Below are 22015 nucleotides of genomic sequence, written 5' to 3'. Positions count from 1 at the left end.
CTGGCCTTTCTCTCCTTCACCTGGCCTTTCTCTCCTTCACCTGGCCTTTCTCTTATGCCTTATCGTCCGTTAGAATGTGAGCCCGCTAGTTAATAGACACTAGTATCATCATTATCCTTTGCTCCAAGTCCTGGACTGATGTCCCTTGGTTTGACATTACGGTCGTTGACACCTTTCTTCCTTTCTGTTGAGAAATGGAGAATCCTTCGTCTGAAACCACACCGGAGAAGGGGACCATTAATAATCTAACTGATATCTTGGTCATCATCGGCTACTTCATTCGGGTCATTGGAGTGGGCGTCTGGGTTAGTAGTACACCTATCTGTATATCTGTCTACAGGTCTGTAGCCTACATAAACTCAGCAAAACAAAAAAAAACGTCCCTTTTTCAGAACTGTGTCTTTCAAAGATCATTTGTAAAAATCCAAATAACTTCACAGATCTTCATTGTAAAGGGTTTAAACACTGTTTCCCATGCTTGTTCAATGAACCATAAACAATTCATGAACATGCACCTGTGGAACGGTTGTTAAGACACTAACAGCTTACAGACGGTCGGCAATTAAGGTCACAGTTATGAAAACCTAGGACACTAAAGAGGCCTTTCTACTGACTCCGAAAAACATCAGAAAAAGATGCCCAGGTTCTCTGCTCATCTGCGTGAACGTGCCTTAGGCATGCTGCAAGGAGGCATGAGGACTGCAGATGTGGCCAGGGCAATAAATTGCAATGTCCGTACTGTGAGACACCTAAGATAGCGCTACAGGGAGACAGGATGGACAGCTGATCGTCCTCGCAGTGGCAGACCACGTGTAACAACACCTGCACAGGATCGGTACATCCGAACATCACACCTGCGGGACAGGTACAGGATGGCAACAACAACTACCCGAGTTACAACAGGAACGCACAATCCCTCCATCAGTGCTCAGACTGTCCACAATAGGCTGAGAGAGGCTGGACTGAGGGCTTATAGGCCTGTTGTAAGGCAGGTCCTCACCAGACATCACTGGCAACAAGGTCACCTATGGGCACAAACTATTTTTGTCTCACCAGGGTTGATGGTCGGAGTCGCGTTTATCATCGAAGAAATGAGTGTTACACCGAGGCCTGTACTCTGGAGCGGGATCAATTTGGATGTGGAGGGTCCGTCATGGTCTGGGGCGGTGTGCCACAGCATCATCGGACTGAGCTTGTTATCATTGCAGGCAATCTCAATGCTGTGCGTTACAGGGAAGACATCCTCCTCCCTCATGTGGTACCCTCTCTGCAGGCTCATCCTGACATGACCCTCCAGCATGACAATGCCACCAGCCATACTGCTCGTTCTGTGCGTGATTTCCTGCAAGACAGGAATGTCAGTGTTCTGGAATGGCCAGCGAAGAGCCCGATCTCAATCCCATTGAGCACGTCTGGGACCTGTTGGATCGGAGGGTGAGGCCTAGGGCCATTCCCCCCAGAAATGTCTGGGAACTTGCAGGTGCCTTGGTGGAAGAGCGGGGTAACATCTCACAGCAAGAACTGGCAACTCTGGTGCAATCCATGAAGTGGAGATGCACTGCAGTACTTAATGCAGCTGGTGGCCACACCAGATACTGACGGTTACTTTAGATTTTGACCCCTCTTTTGTTCAGGGACACATTATTCCATTTCTGTTAGTCACATGTCTGTGGAACTTGGTCAGTTTATATCTCTTTTGTCTAATCTTGTTATGTTCATATTTACACATGTTAAGTTTGCTGAAAATAAACGCAGTTGACAGTGAGAGGACGTTTCTTTTTTTGCTGAGTTTAGTTTTGAATCTGCATAGTTTTAAATTATACCTGATTCTCTCCGTGTGTAATTTATCATAATGATGTCTTATGTCAAACTGGGTATTTGTATAGCTCCATTTATTGACATATACAATACTGTAGAGTAAGCATACGTCATGAGGTAAACCACTGCTTAGGGCTTACATCCAGGGAATGTCCCGTCTTCCAGTCTATGCTTCAGACCAACGGTGGCACTGTGGGAGGGTACTTTTGGCAGGACGGACCATGACTTGGTGGCCAGTGAGTTCAACTTCATCTTTAACCTCTTTGCCAACTTGTGTATTTGAACCCTTATTAACCTGTATTTTAGCTAACCCTTTGGGTCACCTTTCTTGTCTTGCTCAGTCCCATTGTCTATATTACAGCCTGTATGCGAGAGGACAGTACCACTCCAAAATCATTTTGGGATATTTGTTTCATTAGTCCAAAAGCGTTTTGCATGTCAGCAGACAAGTTTTCAAGAGCCAGGATTTTCAAGAAGCAACGTGTCACATCATCACGACGATGTGTTTTTCCTTTAACAGTTCTCCCCCTTCTCTCTCTCTCTCTAGGTTGTAGCGTCACTGTTTGCCAGTAATATTGGTAGCGGTCACTTTGTGGGCCTTGCTGGTACCAGAGCAGCAGGTGGAATTGCTGTGGGGGGATTTGCGTGGAACGTAAGTATAATTTGACGCCTAAAAAGATGTTATGACATGTTGTTACAGGGTTTCGAGTACACAACACAGTGACAATACTTTATAATATGCGCTGATCAGGAAATTGAGATTCTTCTGACATTGGAGCCCTCTCTCTCTCTACCCAGGCCTGGTTTATTGTGCTCCTATTGGGCTGGCTGTTTGTCCCTGTCTACCTCACAGAGGGGGTAAGTTACACAAGACCATTGTATGCCAGCTAACATGGCATACTGGAGAGATTTGTGTCGATTGGTAATTTCTGCATTTCTTGTTGCTTAGGTAATTACAATGCCTCAGTACCTGAAGAAGAGGTTTGGGGAAACCAGGATCAGTTTGTACCTCTCCGTCATTTCTCTGTTCCTCTACATCTTCACCAAGATCTCTGTGTGTGTTGGACAGGGCTCCCCAACCCTGTTCCTGGAGAGCTACCGTCGTGTAGGTCTTCGCTCCAACCTTAATCTAGTGCACCTGATTCTAATTATTAGCTGGTTGATGGGTTAGTTACAACTGGAGTTACAGCGAAAACCCACAGGAGGGCGGCTCTCCAGGAACAGGGTTGGAGAGCCCTGGTCTGGGACAACACTATGAGGCACTGTTTGTAACATGCTATAAACGTCCGCCACAGTCCTTTATCATTACATTTTCTTCAATATTGATAGTATCTGTGGTATTTCCAAGTCTCCTGAGTTCTGTACGTTTGATTGAGGTATGAAAGGCATTGCGATATAAACATACCCGTGGACCAGTCTGACTGTCTCCTCGTCTCTGTCTCTCCGGGTGGACATGTTCTCCGGGGCTGTGTTCATACAGCAGGCTCTAGGCTGGAACATCGATGTGGCTGTGATAGCCCTCCTCTCCATCACAGCTCTGTACACAGTCACAGGTAACATCTGTTTGATCAAATTATACACAAAACGCTTTCATTACTTGTGGTAGAAAAGGCTGTCCACGATTAAAGAGAGGTCATGTTTGGAAAAGATTAACCATAGGATAAAAACAGGGCCTTAAGCATTTTGTCTGTTACCCTCGACCCACAAGCACAGCTGATTATACTTGTCAACTTATCATCAAACCCTTGACAAGTTGAATCAGGTGTTTTTGTACAGGGCTACAATGAAAATGTGTGCTGTTGGGGGTACTGGAGGACTGGAGTTTGGAAACACTGTCCTGGATAAGGAGTTCCCAAACTCGGTCCTGGGGCCCTCCCTGTGTGCACATTTTGGGAAACCCTGTCCTAGATGACCTCTGTAGTTTGTTCATCAACTGGGTTATTGTTGCCTAGTTACCTTACCTCTATGCATATCTACCTCAGTCACTCCAGTATCCGTGCACATGTAAATATGGTATTGGAACTGACTTAAAAAAATTATTTCCTGTATATAGTATGCTTGCTTGCTTACTTTGTGTATTTAATATTTCTTATTCTTATTTCTCGTGTGTTTTTCTCTATTACTACATTGTTAATGATTATTGCATTGTTGGGTTTTGAGTTTGCAAGAAAGCCGTTTCACTGTATGTGACATTGTAACTTGAAATGTGTTCATCTGTAATGATCTGTTTTGCTCACTAGGGGGCCTAGCTGCTCTGATGTACACAGACACCGTCCATACATTTGTCATCATCGCTGGCGCCTTCAGCCTCACAGGTTTCGGTAAGTTTAGAGTCCTGTGTCCAGAGTCCAAACACATTCCACCTTGTTGACTCCACTTGTTTCTCAACGCATGACGGAGTAACAAGAAATGGAGATGTTTCTTTATCTGTGCTTAAATGTATTTTTATCTACTGTACTTTTTGTTTATGCATACATGTGTATAGATGACGTAATGTATAATAACTGATACCAATGATGTATAGATGATGTTATGTATTATAGATAGTGTACCTCCAAATGAAATACTGTACCATGTTTTGACTATGACTGCATTTAGTGTCTCAACTCTACTTGAGTGGTCCACAATGTGACTTTTAAAATGTGTATTTTGTATTGTCAACTATTCTGTCATTGTGGAATGAATATTTTAAACTCATGGCTCAACTGGTCATGATGAATTAGTTGCTGTGTCTAGTGGATCTGTTAGTGCAGCCCTTCCTTACTCACTCTCTCACTCCCTCCCTCCATCCAACCTCCCTCCCTCCTCTCGCATTCACCACCTTTAGTAAACCACTTCCTTGATCCAGCCTCACACTAGGCTGCCCTGGGGCGGCCGTCATTGAAAATTATGAATTTGTTCTTAACTGACTTGCCTAGTTAAATAAAAAATAAAAAAACTGTAGACCCACTATACAGTGCCTTGCAAAAGTATTCATCCCCCTTGGCATTTTTACTATTTTGTTGCTTTACAACCTGTAATTTAAATGGAATTTTATGTGGATTTTATGTAATGGAAATACACAAAATAGTCCAAATTGGTGAAGTAAAATGTAAAAAATATTAAAAAACGGAAAAGTGGGGCGTGCATATGTACAGTTGAAGTCAGAAGTTTACATACACTTAGGTTGGCGTCATTAAAACTTGTTTTTCAACCACTCCACACATTTCTAGTTAACAAACTATAGTTTTGGCAAGTCGGTTAGGACATCTACTTTGTGCATGACACAAGTCATTTATCCAACAATTGTTTACAGATAGATTATTTCACTTAGAATTCACTGTATCACAATTCCAGTGGGTCAGAAGTTTACATACACTAAGTTGACTGTGCCTTTAAACAGCTTGGAAAATTCCAGAAAATGATGTCATGGCTTCAGAAGCTTCTGATAGGCTAATTGACATCATTTGAGTCAATTGGAGGTGTACCTGTGGATGTATTTCAAGGCCTACCATCAAACTCAGTGCCTCTTTGCTTGACATGAGAAAATCAAAAGAAATCAGCCATGACCTCAGAAAAAAAATTGTAGACCTCCACAAGTCTGGTTCATCCTTGGGAGCAATTTCGAAACACCTGAAGGTACCATGTTCATCTGTTCAAACAATAGTACGCAAGTATAAACACCATTGGACTACGCAACCGTCATACCGCTCAGGAAGGAGACGAGTTCTGTCTCCTAGAGATGAACATACTTTGGTGTGAAAAGTGCAAATCAATCCCAGAACAACAGCAAAGGACCTTGTGAAGATGCAGAAGGTACAAAATTATCTATATCCTATATCCTAATATCCTATCCTAAGTCCTATATCGCCATAACCTGAAAGGCAGCTCAGCAAGGAAGAAGCCACTGCTCCAAAAGACTATGGTTTGCAACTGCACATGGGGACAAAGATCATACTTTTTGGAGGAATGTCCTCTGGTCTGATGGAGCAAAAATATAACTATTTGGCCATAATGACCATCGTTATGTTTGGAGGAAAAAGGGGGAGGCTTGCAACCCGAAGAACTCCATCCCAACCGTGAAGCACGGGGGTGGCAGCATCATGTTGTGGAGTTTCTTTGCTGCAGGAGGGATTGTTGAGCTTCCAAAATAGATGGCATCATGAGGGGAGAAAATTATGTGGATATATTTCAAGGCCTACCTTCAAACTCAGTGCCTCTTTGCTTGAAATCATGAGAAAATCTAAAGAAATCAGCCATGACCTCCACAACATCTCAAGACATCAGTCAGGAAGTTAAAGCTTGGTCGCAAATGGGTCTTCCAAATGGACAATGACCCCAAGCATACTATCAAAGTTGTGGCAAAATGGCTTAAGGACAACAAAGTCAAAGTATTGTGTGGCCATCTCAAAGCCCTGACCTCAATCCTATAGAAAACTTGTGGGCAGACCTGGAAAAGCGTGTGGGAGCGAGCAGGCCGACAAACCTGACTCAGTTACACCAGCTCTGTCAGGAGGAATGGGCCAGAATTCACCCAATTTATTGTGGGAAGCTTGTGGAAGGCTACCCAAAACGTTTGACCCAAGTTAAACAATTTAAAGGCATTGTTACCAAATACCAATTAAGTGCATGTAAACTTATGACCCACTGGGAATGTGATGAAAGAAATAAAAGCTGACATAAATCATTCTCTCTACTATTATTCTGACATTTCACATTCTTAAAATAAAGTGGTGATTATAATTGACCTAAGACAGGGGATTTTTACTAGGATTAAATGTCAGGAATTGTGAAAAACTGAGTTTAAATGTATTTGGCGAAGGTGCATGTAAACTTCAGGCTTCAACTGTATTCACATCCTTTGCTATGCAGCCCCTAAATAAGATCTGGTGCAACCAATTACCTTCAGAAGTCACATAATTAGTTAAATAAAGTCCACCTGTGTGCAATCTAAGTGTCACATGATCTGTCACATGATCTCAGTATATATATATACACACCTGTTCTGAAAGGATAAAGAGTCTGCAACACCACTAAGCAAGCGGCACCATGAAGCAAGCGGCACCATGAAGACCAAGGAGCTCTCCAAACAGGTCAGGGACAAAGTTGTGGAGAAGTACAGTTCCGGGTTGAGTTATAAAAAAGTATCTGAAACTTTGAACATCCCACAGAGCACCATTAAATCCATTATTAAAAAATAGATAGTATATGGCACCACAACAAACCTGCCAAGAGAGGCCCGCCCACCAATACTCATGGACCAGGCAAGGAGGGCATTAATTAGAGAGGCAACAAAGCTCAACAGAGAAGCAACACTCGAGTGGTGTAAGGGGAAACATTTAAATGTCTTGGAATGGCCTAGTTAAAGCCCAGACCTCAATCCAATTGAGAATCTGTGGTGTGACTTAAAGACTGCTGTACACCAGCGGAACCCACTTAACTTGAAGGAGCTGGAGCAGTTTTACTTTGAAGAATGGGCAAAAATCCCAGTGGCTAGATGTTCCAAGCTTATAGAGATATACTCCAAGAGACTTGCAGCTGTAATTGCTGCAAAAGGTGGCTCTACAAAGTATAGACGTTGGGGAGGTGAATAGTTATGCACGCTCAAGTTTTCTGTTTTTGTTGTCTTATTTCTTGTTTGATTCACAATACATTTTTTGCATCTTCAAAGTGGTAGGCATGTTGTGTAAATCACATGATACAACCCTCCCCAAAATCCATTATAATTCCAGGTTGTAAAGCAACAAAATAGAAAAAATGCCTAAGGGGTGTAAATACTTTCGCAAGCCACTATACATCCCCCAGTCCACTCCTCCTGACCTCTGTAACCTATGTGACAGTGTGTGTGTGTCCCTCTTCCTTTCTCTTCCTGTCCTCAGCCTTCTTTGAGGTGGGGGGCTACAATGCTCTGCTGGAGAAGTACAGGTTAGCACTTCCCTCCACGTACCAGTCCCTGGAGCCCCAGCTCTACAACATCTCCCCCCAGTGCTTCACCCCTTAAAACGACGCCTTCCAGCTGCTGGGACCTGCCCTGGCCGGGGGTCCTCTTTGGCATCACCATCGTGGGCGGCTGGTATTGGTGCACCGACCAGGTAAATAAGCTCATAGGAACACAGTGGATGGAATTCATATGTGCATTTATTTCATATTGCATTCACTGTAGATGGCACATTCAAAACTGTGATTAGATTTGAGTTGGCACATTGCTGACAATCTAATTTGCATGTTTTACATAGTGTTGCTGTCTGCTCTGCTCATTCTGTTGCTATGGTGAGAGATACTTAAATTAGATGGATGTGAAACAACATGGATCAGACAGAAAGATTGAATCGTTGGTTGAGTTGATCTGGGATCTTCCCCCATGTCTGTGTATAGGTGACCATGCAGCGCTGCCTGGCGGCCTGCAGTCTGACCCATTTGAAGGCGTCTGCATCATGTGTGGGTACCTGAAACTGCTCCCCAGGTTCCTTATGGTGTTCCCTGGAATGATCAGACGCATGTTCTTCCCAGGTGAGTTCCCAAAATATGCCGTCATAGGATTTACAGAGAGGATTGGAGAGTTTGATATTTTAGGTTCATTAACAGGGAAGCAAGCACACAGCAAAACTAAATTAATAACAGTTTGTCAAACTTTTTATGCCTTTTTCTTTTACCCTGAAGGTGTGTGTGTGTGTGTGTGTGTGGGGTTCCCTCTCTTTTCCTCCTGTCATTATGGGCTCCATGGTGACAGAGCCTGTCTTCTCTCTCTGTTGACAGATGAAGTGGGTTGTGTGGTGCCAGAAGTGTGTGGGACGGAGGTGGGCTGCTCCAACATCGCCTACCCCAAACTGGTGGTCTCTGTGATGCCCAATGGTGAGAAGTCTCTTTTCTCTGCTGAACTAGTTGCTCAGATCTGGGTGACACTTTTACTGTATAATTGTTATTTTTACACATAATTTACTGCGTGCCAGTTGTGTGTCGATGGCTACCAAGGTTTTTATCTCTCCCATCATCTTACCTTAATCTTCCTTCCCCCTCCTCTCCCCCAGGTCTGAGGGGCCTGATGCTGGCGGTCATGCTGGTGGTCCTGATGAGCTCCCTGGCTTCCATCTTCAACAGCAGCAGCACCCTGTTCACCATGGACATCTGGACCCGCTTCAGACCGCAGACCAGAGAGAGCAAGCTCATGGTCGTTGGCAGGTCTGGGCCTTTTTTCACTTGGTTTAAATAGGAAAACTTGGTTTATGTAGAAAAGTTCAGCTCTCCCAGACCATTTGCTGGAGTAGGTCAATATAACGTACGCTCCAATAAAATGGCTGCCTCTCACTCCGTCTCGCCCTCTGAGAGTGCGGGTCCTCGTCATCGTACCCGTCAGTATCTGCTGGATCCCTGTGGTCCAGGCGGCCCAGAGCGGTCAGCTGTTTGAATACATCCAATCAGTGACCAGCTACCTGGCCCCTCCCATCGCCTTAGTCTTCTTCCTGGCTGTGTTTGTGAAGAGGGTCAATGAGCAGGTGAGGTCAGAGGGTGTGTTTTCTAGTTACAGAGCAAATTGTTGTGAGATGACATAGGGAAAGCATTGTTGAGTATGAAAGACATCTGGGCCTGAATTCACAAGGCATCTGAAGGTAGTACTGCCGATCTCAGATTAGACCCCCCTTCATAAAACCTTGATCAAAAATGCCAAACTGATTCTAGATCAGCACTCCTACTCTGAGACTGTGAATGCAGACATATACCACTGGATTAACTTGCTTCTTTGATTACTTTGGTACTAAATGGACATTTGTTTCTTTCAGGGGTGTTTTGGGGCCTGATGGGGGGGGGGACCTAGCTATGGGCTGTGCCATATGGGGCCAGAGTTTTGGTTTGGCTCAGTTTGAGCGCTTGCCTCAACACTGTTATCAAATGCCTGCATCCATATCATTAATGCAGGGGACTCTTACCCACTATTATGAGAACTTATAAGCCTATGGTGGTATGCATCTCCCCATATAATGCTCTGAGTGAGGTCTGATGGAACTGAAGTGCTGGGGAGGATAGCACGCAGGGAGGCAGAGGAGAAAAGCAGAGAAGTCTGACAGCCCAGGTATGAGAAACATCCACTACACATGGCGCAGTCGAGCGGATCTAATCCATGATGCATTGTGGGTAAATTGACTGACTGATCTAAAAATGTATTTATTATGCAAGGTGATTTGTAAATCAGACAGTCTTGACTCGCCTGCAAAGTCTAACAAGCCCATAACCTTGTTTTGATTTCTTTTCTAGTGGATGCTGAAGAACCCGTATCTGTTGTCTCATTGGCTGGTTCTGTGGCATCAGCAGCTCGCAGGCCCAGAGCTCACAGGAGGTTACTGAGGCATCCAAAGAGCTGCCTGACATCAGTGAGGAGCCCTTCTGGAAGAATTTTGTTGATGCTAATGCCCTGGTTATGATGGCTGTGGCAGTTACTATGCATGAGGGGGCTAGTAAAAAACGGCAATGTGACCATTGATAATCATTTTCACTAGATTCTGAATTAAACCAAATTGTATGTCTCATACCTTTTGTTAGTGTACATATGTGCAAACATCTACTCATGAAAAATAGTCCTTTGTAGGACTTTTCCTTGTCCCTTTCTTGTAATATTATTATAAAAATGCAATTAAAGTTATGAAATTGGGTATGATTACCAATAATCCACACTCCTTTGCTAAACCTGGACATTAGCATACGTCTCCCCTCTAGTGGCCACATGATGCCATTGCATATATCAAGTGTCACTGTCCTCCGCAAGACAATTTCAAATCAATAGATTTTTCAATTAGAAGTTGCTACAGTGTAGGCCCATCAAAAGTTACCAACAAGTCATCATGCAGAAAGAAAAGTCAGGGGTCATATTCCAGTTTTAATCATTTCTGTTTATTTGAGAAGCACATTCCCATTAGCACTGTACATCTGAAACCTACAGTGGTCTCCCAATACCCGGTGAGAGGAGTCAAGTGAACAAAGTTCTCTATACTGTATTTGTCAAGGTTTTGCAGATTTAGGGAGTGAGTGGGACCAGTGGGGTTAAGGCTGGAAGCTGGTGTAGAGAGATGGTCAGGGTTTCTTTTCACCCGCATTGACGCAAAGACTGCCCTCTGCCAACTAGCAAGGAGTTGGGACTGGGGGTTAGTGGGGAGGGAGGGGCAAGAAAATAGAGGCGGGAGGGAGAACATAGTCCTCAAAAAACAGCAAACATTCGCTCACACACCAAAAAAACAAGAGCATTGATATCAAGCTGTCAAAACCATTGTACAAAGTGACACCAGAGCTTTGCAAAGTGACAATTTGCCTTCTCTTGCCCCCACACTTAAAAAAAGTCTCAATCATTAAAGGCCCAGTGCAGTCAAAAACATGATTTCCTGTGTTTTATATACATTTTTGCACAGAGGTTGGAATTATACTGTGAAAATGTGAGTTAAAGCCCTTTTAGTCTAAGAGCTGTTGGGAAATTTCAGCCTGTTTTGGTGGGATGGATTTTTGGCCTGCCTGGTGACATCACTAGTTAATAGAGCAATAAGAACGAGTTGAAAACCTCTGCCAGCAACAGCTAGCTCTCAGTTTTCCCCCTCCCCAATCAGACCCAGACAGTCCAAGCAAACATTCTTGTTTCAGAAAATGATCTTTGCCAAGATGCTATTTTTTCTTTTCGACCATTTTAATTGAACACAATCACAGTAAGGTACTAAATTGTTACCCAGAAATGATTTGATATTGAGATAAAAACAGCTGCATTGGACCTTTAAAAACTTTCACAGACTCCCTCTGTGAGCCAGCCAGTTAGTCCTCAGTGGCTGGGCCTCTGGTCAGTAAGGTTGGGGTCAGCTCCAGTACTGACAGCATGGCTAGGACGTAACTGTCAGTTGACCAATAGGCAGAAACGTTGAGCATCAGGCCTCATGCACACAGAGCACCATACCATACCACCAACATGGGCCCACTCATCAGGTGTCCAGTTTTCACATGAACTAACAACCGAGTAGGGAGCTAGTCGACTGCTAAGAACAAGGCGATAGCGAGCAGAGAGAGCGCTGACAACACAGGAGAGGACCCCAACCCTGGTCTGTAGCGTGCCACCAGGTGCAGTGGGTCTAGAGGGAGTAAGAGGGGTGCTGGGACCCAGGAAGGGCCCCCTTTACCTCCCGTCCTCCCTCTTAGCGCGGGTCTGCACCAGCTCGCAGGGCTGCAGTACCCAGTTGTTGTCATGCAGCCCCACGCAGCAGCCTGGTGTGTCCTTGTCCGTGCGCCGGCAGCACATCCAATAGGAGCGTCCATAAGGCAGGTCGTGGTGGTAAGGTTTGGGGTGCCAGCGACAGAGAGACACGTCGCCCCGTTCGTACTGCCGCTTGCACTGCTTGCAGGGGTCGTCGCGGTACAGCGGGTCCTGGTTCCAGCGCGAGTCGGTGGCGGGCACACCGTACGTCTCAATCAGAACCTTGAAGTCGTAGCAGGTGCACTTGAGGGCGGCCAGCGAGCGGGTGGGCAGGTAGCTGAAGATGTTGACCATGATGTGGTCGGGCAGTAGCAGCATGTACTGACGAGGCTCCAGCAGCCGCTGGATCTGGAAGCGGATCTCCAGGAAGTCGTGAGAGACGTGGCGGTAGAGACGGCACAGGGAGGGGTCCGAGCAGTCCTCCACGCCGGCCAGGGGGGAGTCCGGCCGGTCAGCAGCATCCCCAGCAGGATTGTTGTTATTGGTGCAGTCCAAAGAGCACATTCCACTGCTGCTGCCGGTGCCACTGTCCTCGTCAGACCCTCTCTGGGGCTGCAGGAAGAACAGCTGGCCTGGAGGGGGGTCCTCTGAGCCGTCGGCAGGGCTGACCCCACTGGGCATGGCGAAACACACCGTCTCCTCTTGCACATTCTCTGTGCTGTCCTTGCCATAGAACACACACTGGTCCACAGCACCCGTGACCACCACCTCCACGTGGAAGCCAGTCACTCTCTCCCGGGCCACATGCTTCTTCTCCCCAGAGCCGAGCTCCTGGCTGGGGTCAGGGCTGCTGGAGGCTGGCCGGTCCGTATGGCCCTCCCCATGGGGGTCAGCTTTTGGAGAGCCGGCCAGCAGGAGGCTGGGGTCAAGTGACGAGGGGCTGACCAGCTGGTAAAGATCACAGGTGATCTTCTCGTTGGCCCGGGCCCCCGCCTGCCCCCCTCCTCCCCCACAGCTCATGAACATGCAGCGGGGCCGGCCTGCGGGCTCCGACTGCGAGCGAGGATCCAGGCTGGACACCCGGAAGGCTATCCTCACTTCGCCTCGGCCGTGGGTGGGCCCGGCGCTGCCAGAGTCCCCGCTCCGCTCCCTCTCCCTGGGAGAGTCCAGGCCCGACGCGGGCCTCAATGTGTTCTCCAGGAGTTGATGTTGGGACTCAAAGTGGGCTACAACCTGAGCCACACGCCGCGACTCCTGCTGCTCCTCCTCCTCCAGGGCACCATGCGAGGGGTGTGGGGGGTCAGGGCTCTCTGACAGGAACACCATGGGGCTGGGGTCGGAGACTGTGCCCCGCAGGAGTGTGTGCTCGGGGTCTTCTGGGGCAGTCTGTCCCTGGGCCACCATGCCCTGCAGGGCCACGGCTGTACGCTGCTCTACCAGGGCCACCATCTCCGCCACAGACAGCAGGTCAGTCTCACTCACGCCGGGGAGGTCCTCTAGGGTGGAGGGCTCTGGGGGCGGGGGGGCGGAAATTACGTGGGCCCGGGCGGGGGGGTCATAGGAGGAGCAGCGCCGCCTACGCTTGGCCTTAGTGCAGTCCGTGGCCCAGTTCCCTTTCACCTTTATGGCGCTGGGTCGAGGCAGGCCCACCCCACTGAACTGGTGGGCCACGAAGAAGGCAATCTTCTCCTTGGTGTTGCCCGGCTTGATGACGTACCAGGTGTCCAGCAGCACCCTTCCATCCTCCATCTGTGTGGCCCCGGGAGGGGTGGAGGGGGCCTGCGGTGCCGATGCCGGGTCGGCGTCTGGGGGAGTGTTCTCGGAGCCGGCATCCTCCTCCTCCTGGCCATCCACGCCTCCCCCGGCCTCCAGCGACGTGTGCCCCGCAGTGTCAGCCTTGCAGAGGGAGGGGGCTGCCCCACTGCCCCCCGTACCCGTGCTTCGGGGCTTGTTCTGGGAGTAGGTGCCAAAGGGGCGTGGGCACCACAGTCGGATGTGGGAGAAGGTATCTCGGTCCATCACGGGCCAGAGGGAAGCATATCAGCGGCGTCTAGGCTGGGCATCTGCTGTGCACCACGCCACTCATTCTCTCTGTGCGAGCCAGTAGGCACCGTCACAGGAAGAGGGCATACAATCTGTAGGGAGAGGGAGAGGAGTATTACAACATTAACCATCACAGGTCATCTAGCCGGGGGAGATAAACATGAGTCATGTCATCAAGTTGTATTACATTACACATCTAAAAATCTAATTTGAGGGCCAATTTCTTCCCATGCATTCTACATGTTGCATTAGTACTAAATACCGAAGTCACCTAGTCTAATTCTGTGACCTCTATGGAAGGGTGTGAGACACTCACTGGATCAAATGTCACACCTTCTAGCCATTCATTACAGAAAGAGTACAGCAAGTCAGCTTCTAGCCTCTTGGTGGTTCAGAAACCAAGTCGCAGTGCACAAGGAAGTCAGGAGGACTCGTGCTTTCAGACAGCCTCAACAGCTAAACTCAATTAGTCAATTATCTCGCCTTGAAGGCTTTCAATCTAATTAAAGGCTTCCATTTCAGGGCCTTGTGTCTGGGGCAGATGAAGGGAGGAATAAAAGAGCTAATGGATTCCCATCCTGACACTTCAAAAGAGGACCTGCCTAATAGGAGGTGAGGAAGAACAAGGAAAGCATATGCCTAGTCTATTTTTAGAAGGGGAGAGTAGTGGAATTGATATTGCCTGCCAGGCAGAGTCTAAAGGATCTTGGCTGCGGCCTGCAGGAAAACTGTTTACCCGGGGTGCCTGTGCCATTTCATGTTACCCTGCCAAAAATGTGACACTGGGTGCTTAAGAGGAACAAGTGGTGCAAAACTGTTTCAACGAGACCTTTAGACCTCTATGTTGACAAATGTGTCTGTTTTTCTTGTTATGTACATTGTATGTGTGATGTATTTATGCAGGGCTCATCTGTAAAAGAGATCCTGCACAGGCTGTGTGTGTGTACGCGCGTACTCCTGGGTTGGTTAAGGGCTTTATAAATCACACAGCTCCAGCTAAGAGCCTGCAGATTACACCCTGTATGAAGTACATCCCAGGGCCACCACCCCACTCCGTTTTTATCCCCCCACATAAAAATATTGGTTGGCGTAACAGGGACAGTGAGTGTCAGTCTGTTTGTCCATCTTTGAAACAAACACCGGCACTTCCTGAAGCAGACAGTGAGTGGCGGACAGTGAGTGATTCATTTGTCTCCAGTCAGATTCCCTCTCTATTGACCAGTATCTACTATTTAGAGCCACCAACGTTGCTTCAGAAGATGGAGAGATGGCAGTCGCACTACCAGTCACCCAGAAGCTGGAGTCAGTGGCTATAATCCATCCTGTAGTCATAGCCTATTTACTGACTGCGATCCCACAATATCCCCTGCAATTTATTTAGGAAGTAAGGCGGCTGATGACCAGAGGGTAGTGAAATGCTACAATAGTAATAAACGGCATGCAGTATGTGGTTCTATTCTACACGTGTTTCCATACAAGCTGAAACAAAGCTGAACTCTGCAGGGAGACACCATCTAATACAAGCAGTATGTTTAAAGACGTCTATACTGGCTTAATAACAGGTAATGAGTAATAGCCTGAACGATGACAGAGTCCACAAAATGAGGACATGAGACTAGTACACCGTTTATCGTATCAAAGTGATATCCATGGACCAAAACACGGCCGATACTTTGCCAAAAATCTGTATTCCCCGACAGCTGATAAAAACTGCATTATCATTGCACAGGTTTTCCCCTCTCATTTGAAACAATTCCTGCAAATTAAGGATGGTTTTAAGCTTTTCTTTTGTTGCCTAAGCCTCCAAATCCTGTCCATGCCAAGCAGCAGTACAGAAATAGCTGAGTGCCGTGCCAGAGGCTCGTCTCTCACTGGCTCCCCAAGTTGTCTGACCGACCGCTGAACCACACACACACACACAAATGCAGGAGGATTCACTCCTCCATCATGTAGTCATCAAACAATCCAGAGGCTTTCTGCTGGAGCATATTCAGCAGGCTCCACATCATAACAGAATGCTCCAGATTTAACAGGGAACGTATAGAAACAAAACGGTTGTCAAATGCCATGGAATACATTTCAATTCCACAACTTGCGTTTCTATCTGCGCCCAATAAAATACCACCGTTAGAATAGTCTCAGGCAGTGAAGGAATGTTTAGCACGACATCATTCCTATCACAGAGAAAATATAATATTGAGAAGAAAAAAGTTTAGGCATACTAAGCAGGGAAAAACACTTGTTAAACTAAAATCCTAATTCCAGGCTTTTCCTCAGATAATTCAGACAGGCCCCTCGTTCGCCTCTAGCGATATCCTCCCTCTCAGAGGCTTTGAGAATGGTGGACTATGCAGAGAGGTGATAAATTACTCCAGCCACTGGCCCTCGCCTTGGCTGCGCCTGCAGGGACAATACAGCAGTAGCCCGTGCCAAGGTGAGGCTGATAATGGACCACCCACCCCCAATAAAATGAACCCAGAGTGCCTTTGTCGTGAGAGGGTCAGGCAGACAAGCTGGCTATAGAAGTGTTTGGTCTGTCAGCTGTGCTTCTCTGGCAGTGAACAGCACTGTGCTGAACTGCAAAGGATATTGAGGCCCTCCTTTTAAACTATAGCTCTTCATCAGGTTGTTTCTTTCCACCATTTGGCTTCAATCAAAAGAGTTCATCACCAACCCCCTCACTCAAATAGTGTTGGTTGTAAAGGGGCCAGGACAATGGTCGCCATAATGGTGAATTGTAGTTTCTCTGTAAACATTGAATACAAACCCTATCAATACAAAACTGTTCTGAGAGGATTTTAGGCTGACCCAAGCATCAAAGGATGATCCCTGGAATTTAACTATTGAATATAGACCTACATGTGAAGATGAATCATGAAGATGCCCAAAGCTTGTTTCAATACCCCATTGCTCCACTATTCCCATACTTCTGATTCTAGTACCAAAGATAAAAATGTATAGGCCTAGTTCTCAGTTGAACAACATGTGCTTTTCCTGTAGTTCGATTATTTCTTTCGTCTTTGAGAAAATAAGAGCATTTCAATGTAAAACCGGACCCTTGAGCGCCACCAAGTTCATAGGATGATGTTAAATATGGTGTCTAATGAAAGCTACAGTAGGCATCTATATTTAAGAAATCAAGGCATATATGTACACAGTTTAACTATTTTCTATCCTAAATATTAGGACTAAGCAACGGCTTCGAACTCTATTCAAACAGATGGAAAAAGGAAAAAGAAAACATTTACCAGAAAAAGTCTTAAGAGGTATCAGTAACACATCAAAACACAATCATGTTGATGTGAAGACCCCTGCCAGCTAACATCAACACACACACTGCCCTGTGCCTTAATTCTGTTATCAAAAACCCACATACCTAAGATATTTTCCCATTTCTCTCATGAGGGAGGATAATGAAAGTTCACAAAAGTAACAAGTAAAGGTAGACCTACATATTAGCGATTTTACTAATATCTATTTGGTTATGAATTATTAAGTGATTAAAAACAATTATTTTACAAATGACTGCAATTGAATTGGCAACAATGGGAAATCATAGTCACAAACCACTGTTGGGTCACCTGCTACAGTCCTTCCTTCCACAACTCCTAACGGTTTTCTTTCTCCTTCTACCATTTGGTGGTCAAAGCAAGTGTGACTACAGCCTGGACAAGCCCTCTCCATCCAGTTAATGTCACCTCTCCCGGCTACCTACTGACACCTACCCATGAGCCCCCGCTCTTTCCATTTACTGTAATCAGCTTCCTTACTCACTGAGCACCAACTGACATCAGACGTCCATGGACATTGAGAAGTATTCGGAATTTGGTCAGTCCCCCCCCGGCCTTGATTTCAACGTCCAAAGATGTTGATTTTTGGTCCGGTCCAGACCGGCCTTGATTTGACCCAAAACAGACATCCATGATTGGTTCAGATTGGGTAAAAAAAAAATTAAAATTAAAGTATAGTTCAGTAGAATAGAGTTCAGTACAGTACACAGTAAAGCACACAAGTTGAGTACACTAATTTACTGTACTCTACCGAACTACACTTGCGCTTTCCATGACAGACTGGACCAGGTGAAAGCTATGATCCCTTATTGATGTCACTTGTTAAATCCACTTCAATCAGTGTAGATGAAGGGGGAAAAGACAGGTTAAAGAATGATTTTTAAGTCTTGAGACATGGTTTGTGTATGTTAGCCATTCAGAGGGTGAATGGGCAGGACAAAAACATTGAAGTGCCTATGAACGGGGTATGGAAGTAGGTGCCAGGCGCACCGGTTGGTGTCAAGAACTGCAACGCTGCTGGGTTTTTCACGCTCAACAGTTTCTTGTGTGTATCAGAAATGGTCTACCACCCAAAGGACATCCAGCCAACTTGACACGACTGTGGGAAACATTGGCGTCAACGTGGGCCAGCATCCCTTCGGAATGCTTTTGACAACTTGTAGAGCCCAAGACCCGACAAATTGAAGCTGTTCTGAGGGAAAAAATACATTTATGACTGATTCGGATTTGGTCCGGTCCAAACTAATTTGGTCTTGGGTGCTTGAGGTGTCACTACAGACACCCTGGTTCGATTCCAGGCTGTATCACAACCGGCCATGATTGGGAGTCCCATAGGGCGGCGCACAATTTCCCCAGCGTCGTTCGGGTTTGGCCGGTGTAGGCCGTCATTGTAAATAAGAATTTGTTTTTAACGGACTTGTCTAGTTAAATAAAGGTTACATTTATTTATATAAAAAAAGTTTTAAAAATAGCCAGTGTGTAGAATAATACCAAAATATACAGAGGTCTATATTGCATATATCTACATTTGTGTGCCTATTTAAGATACAACACTCTAATATCCATAATTATGCATTTATTTCTGTATAGTACAGATCAGGGACCCATGATGAAATTCTGTCACCAGCTGTAAATCCACTTCACACTTCAATTAACAAAATAGATGTTTTCAATGTCAAGGTGTCATATGTCATAGCTGACACCCCATTGTTTCGGCAGACAAATTTGAATCTTAATCCAGAGTAACGTTAGATATTTACCAGTGTTTGGAAAACATGGTCACCTAGCCAATACTGAATTAAGAAGCTGAAAATCAAACAAACGAAACAGAGAAACGTTACTGCACTGAGGAAGTACAGGTGACATGGACTCTAGCTATAAACAAAGCACCTTCAGAATTTAACGGAACATTTCCATTAGGTTGTCTACATGGGTAACCATGCGTAGCCAATGACTAATTATTGACATCCCCACATGTGTTTATTCAATTGTCTAACAACAAACAATGAGTTGAAATGACCAAAAATATGATACAAATGTAACAATAATTGCGCAATCTAGCTAACTTAGTTACATAGCTAGCTAGGAATAGGACGAAACAGAAATCCTGGCTGTGGTTTAACCAGATGGTTTAGTTATTCTTATAACGTTAAGTTAACCCCTTAAGTCCGTACCGTGGTTAACTAGCTAACTAATGTTAGCTTACATTAGGTTAGTTATATGCTAATCAATTATTCTAACGAGCAACTGCCTGACGTGCAGGCCGCAAAGAAGTAAACACTAACGTCAGCTGGCTAATGTTAACTAGGTAGCTAACACAACTAGGTACAGTAACGTTAGCTAAACAACTTCATTTCCTAGCTGCTAGTTAGCTTAACGTTACCAATTTATCTACGTTAATGTTAGCTGGCTAGCCAACTAGGCTAAATTAGTTAGAGCGTTATAGCCCAAGACGCAAACAACAATCTCGTTGTTACATGGTTACAAACACTCGCTATGGCGCGGCTAACTGATAGGCACCACATCTGTCTTTGAAGTAAACATTAAAATCAGTTAGCCAACTACGTTAAGGGTTGTGTCGTGTAACATTGTGTGCTGGCTAGGCTGCCAAACAAAATTGCAATGGAACCCATATTGTGTGTTGCTGGCTAACGACATTGAAATGCAGCTAAGAATTGCTAACGTAAAGTGCAAGTATTCATGTTATCTTCGTCTTACCTGTAGATCCGCAAACTCTTGACCTGCAACAGTGCGGATGACAGCACTAGCAAGTCCCGTAGGCCCGTTTTCCTCTCAACAACCGACCGAGGAACCCGATTGAGCAAGGATGGGGGTGCAGGTGACTCGGGTTATCTTTTAGCGTTTACGTGTCCACGTAGCTAGCGATCTGCAGAATATAGTACTTACGTTCTAATATCAACCTAATGTTAACCTCGAAGCCTACTGTCCGTTTTTTGATTGTACACAACCTGTACTGATCCTGAGCCTGTTTCACACTCTTCCTCGTTCATCTGGCTACCTTTTCAGAGCTGACACAGGCTGGCCTTTACGGTACATTCTCTGACCAACCAAAATAATCGGAATCAGAACATCCGTGGAGAGGAAGGCCATCTTGTTGACAGGCAGCTGCACAAGGCCCACAGCCAATAGCAAGGCAGAGTCGATGGCGTACCCATATATGGCATATATGGCCCCACTCACCCCCCTCTTTGCTCTCACCCCTCCCAATCTCTCTCTCTCTCTCTCTCAATTAAATTAAATTAAAAAGGGCTTTATTGGCATCGGAAACGTATGAGTACATTGCCAAAGCAAGTGAAATAGATAACACTCACAAGTTTCAAAGGAATTGACATTTCAAATGTCATATTATGGCAATGTACAGTGTTATAATGATGTGACAATAGTTAAAGTACAAAAGGGAAAATAAATAAACATAAATATGGGTTGTATTTACAATGGTGTTTGTTCTTCACTGGTTGCCCTTTTCTTGTGGCAACCAGTCACAAATATTGCTGCTATGATGGCACACCGTGGTATTTCACCCAATAGATATGGGAGTTTATCAAAATTTGATTTGTTTTGGAATTCTTTGTGGGTCTGTCTAATCTGAGGGAAATATGTGTCTCTAATATGGTCATACATTTTGGCAGGAGGTTAGGAAGTGCAGCTCAGGTTCCACCGCATTTTGTGTACAGCGTGCACATAGCCTCTCTCTCTGACACACACACACAATGCTGCCGTAGATCCAATTTACAGTCATCAGCATTCAATACAACATGCTAGCAAATTGCAATAAAACAAATGCAAGCATCATAAGTTGCACATGCTATTCACTAAGCAAAACAAGTTGACATGACATCATGTAATGTCAACTAAAAAACTGTTTGCAATGAGAATGCAGAATAGCCTACTATGGAATGATATATGGCATTACAGTTTTATTACTATATATACACACATGAAGGAAAAAGTAAGGAACCCTCAATGTGTCCCAGGTACATGTATATCATTATCCCAACATAATTATCTGACTGGTAAACAAATTAAACTTTTCTCCCACTGTATTTACAGTTTGAAGGAAACCATCAGCAATGCCACTTTGTTTTCCCCTGATCGAAACAATGTGTGAACTTTCTCTCAACAAAACTGTATACACTGACAGATGACATTTGTATTTAAGGCTTTGCAATAAAGAGCTCAGGATGACGTACTATCAGTGTACAAAGAGTAGAAGATTGTTATAAGTCCTGTACATGTATTTGGAGATTTGATCATTGCTTGAGATTTGACAACAAAATACTAATGCTTTTAAGTGATTTATAATAAAAACTGTAAGAAACTAATATGCCAACATTTTATACAGCCTCTTCTTCAAATGCAGGATGGCCATGCATGCAAATGGTAGCACAGGTGGGTTTGTGTGGAGAAGGAGCTTAGAGCAGCTGATACAGCCCAGCAGAGGGCCAGACGGAACTTCTGAGTGTTGGGCTCCATGCATGAGCGCGCACTCACTTGTGTACACCAGCTTCAAACAGCTGAAAATACAATATTTTTGGTTATGGAATATATATATATATTTCACAGCAGTTTAGATGGTACAATGATTCTATACACTATACTTGCTTATTTTGTCACAAACTGAAATTAAGCAAAATATTAGAATTTGATTAAACAGAAAATGGCGGAGTGATTTCAGTATAGTGCGTCTTTAATACTTTTCAATTGT

The 22015-nt window shown here is 45.2% G+C and overlaps 1 protein-coding gene and 1 pseudogene across 1 annotated transcript; one reads left to right on the top strand and one right to left on the bottom strand.

The window, feature by feature from the left end:
* The first annotated feature begins 194 nt into the window (after window positions 1–194).
* On the top strand, window positions 195–10137 carry LOC139382236 (sodium/glucose cotransporter 2-like; annotated as a pseudogene).
* Window positions 10138–10658: 521 nt separating this feature from the next.
* LOC139382777 (F-box only protein 46-like) lies at window positions 10659–20430 on the bottom strand. Its single transcript, XM_071126923.1, has 2 exons — window positions 20008–20430; window positions 10659–14091 (listed from the first exon to the last, which is right to left on the bottom strand). Exon 2 carries the CDS (start codon window positions 13973–13975, stop codon window positions 11939–11941), a length of 2037 nt encoding a protein of 678 aa, XP_070983024.1. The 5' UTR covers window positions 13976–14091; window positions 20008–20430; the 3' UTR covers window positions 10659–11938.
* Between the last annotated feature and the right edge of the window lie 1585 nt (window positions 20431–22015).

Source organism: Oncorhynchus clarkii, chromosome 24, assembly GCF_045791955.1.
Source record: "Oncorhynchus clarkii lewisi isolate Uvic-CL-2024 chromosome 24, UVic_Ocla_1.0, whole genome shotgun sequence".
Taxonomy (NCBI): Eukaryota; Metazoa; Chordata; class Actinopteri; order Salmoniformes; family Salmonidae; genus Oncorhynchus; species Oncorhynchus clarkii.
The sequence above is the reverse complement of the archived record's forward strand: the minus strand, read 5'-3'. Positions and strand labels throughout refer to the sequence as shown.

Excerpts from the sequence above, each read along its gene's own strand:
- LOC139382777 (XM_071126923.1), bottom strand. The coding sequence starts at position 13,975 with ATGGACCGAGATACCTTCTCCCACATCCGACTGTGGTGCCCACGCCCC.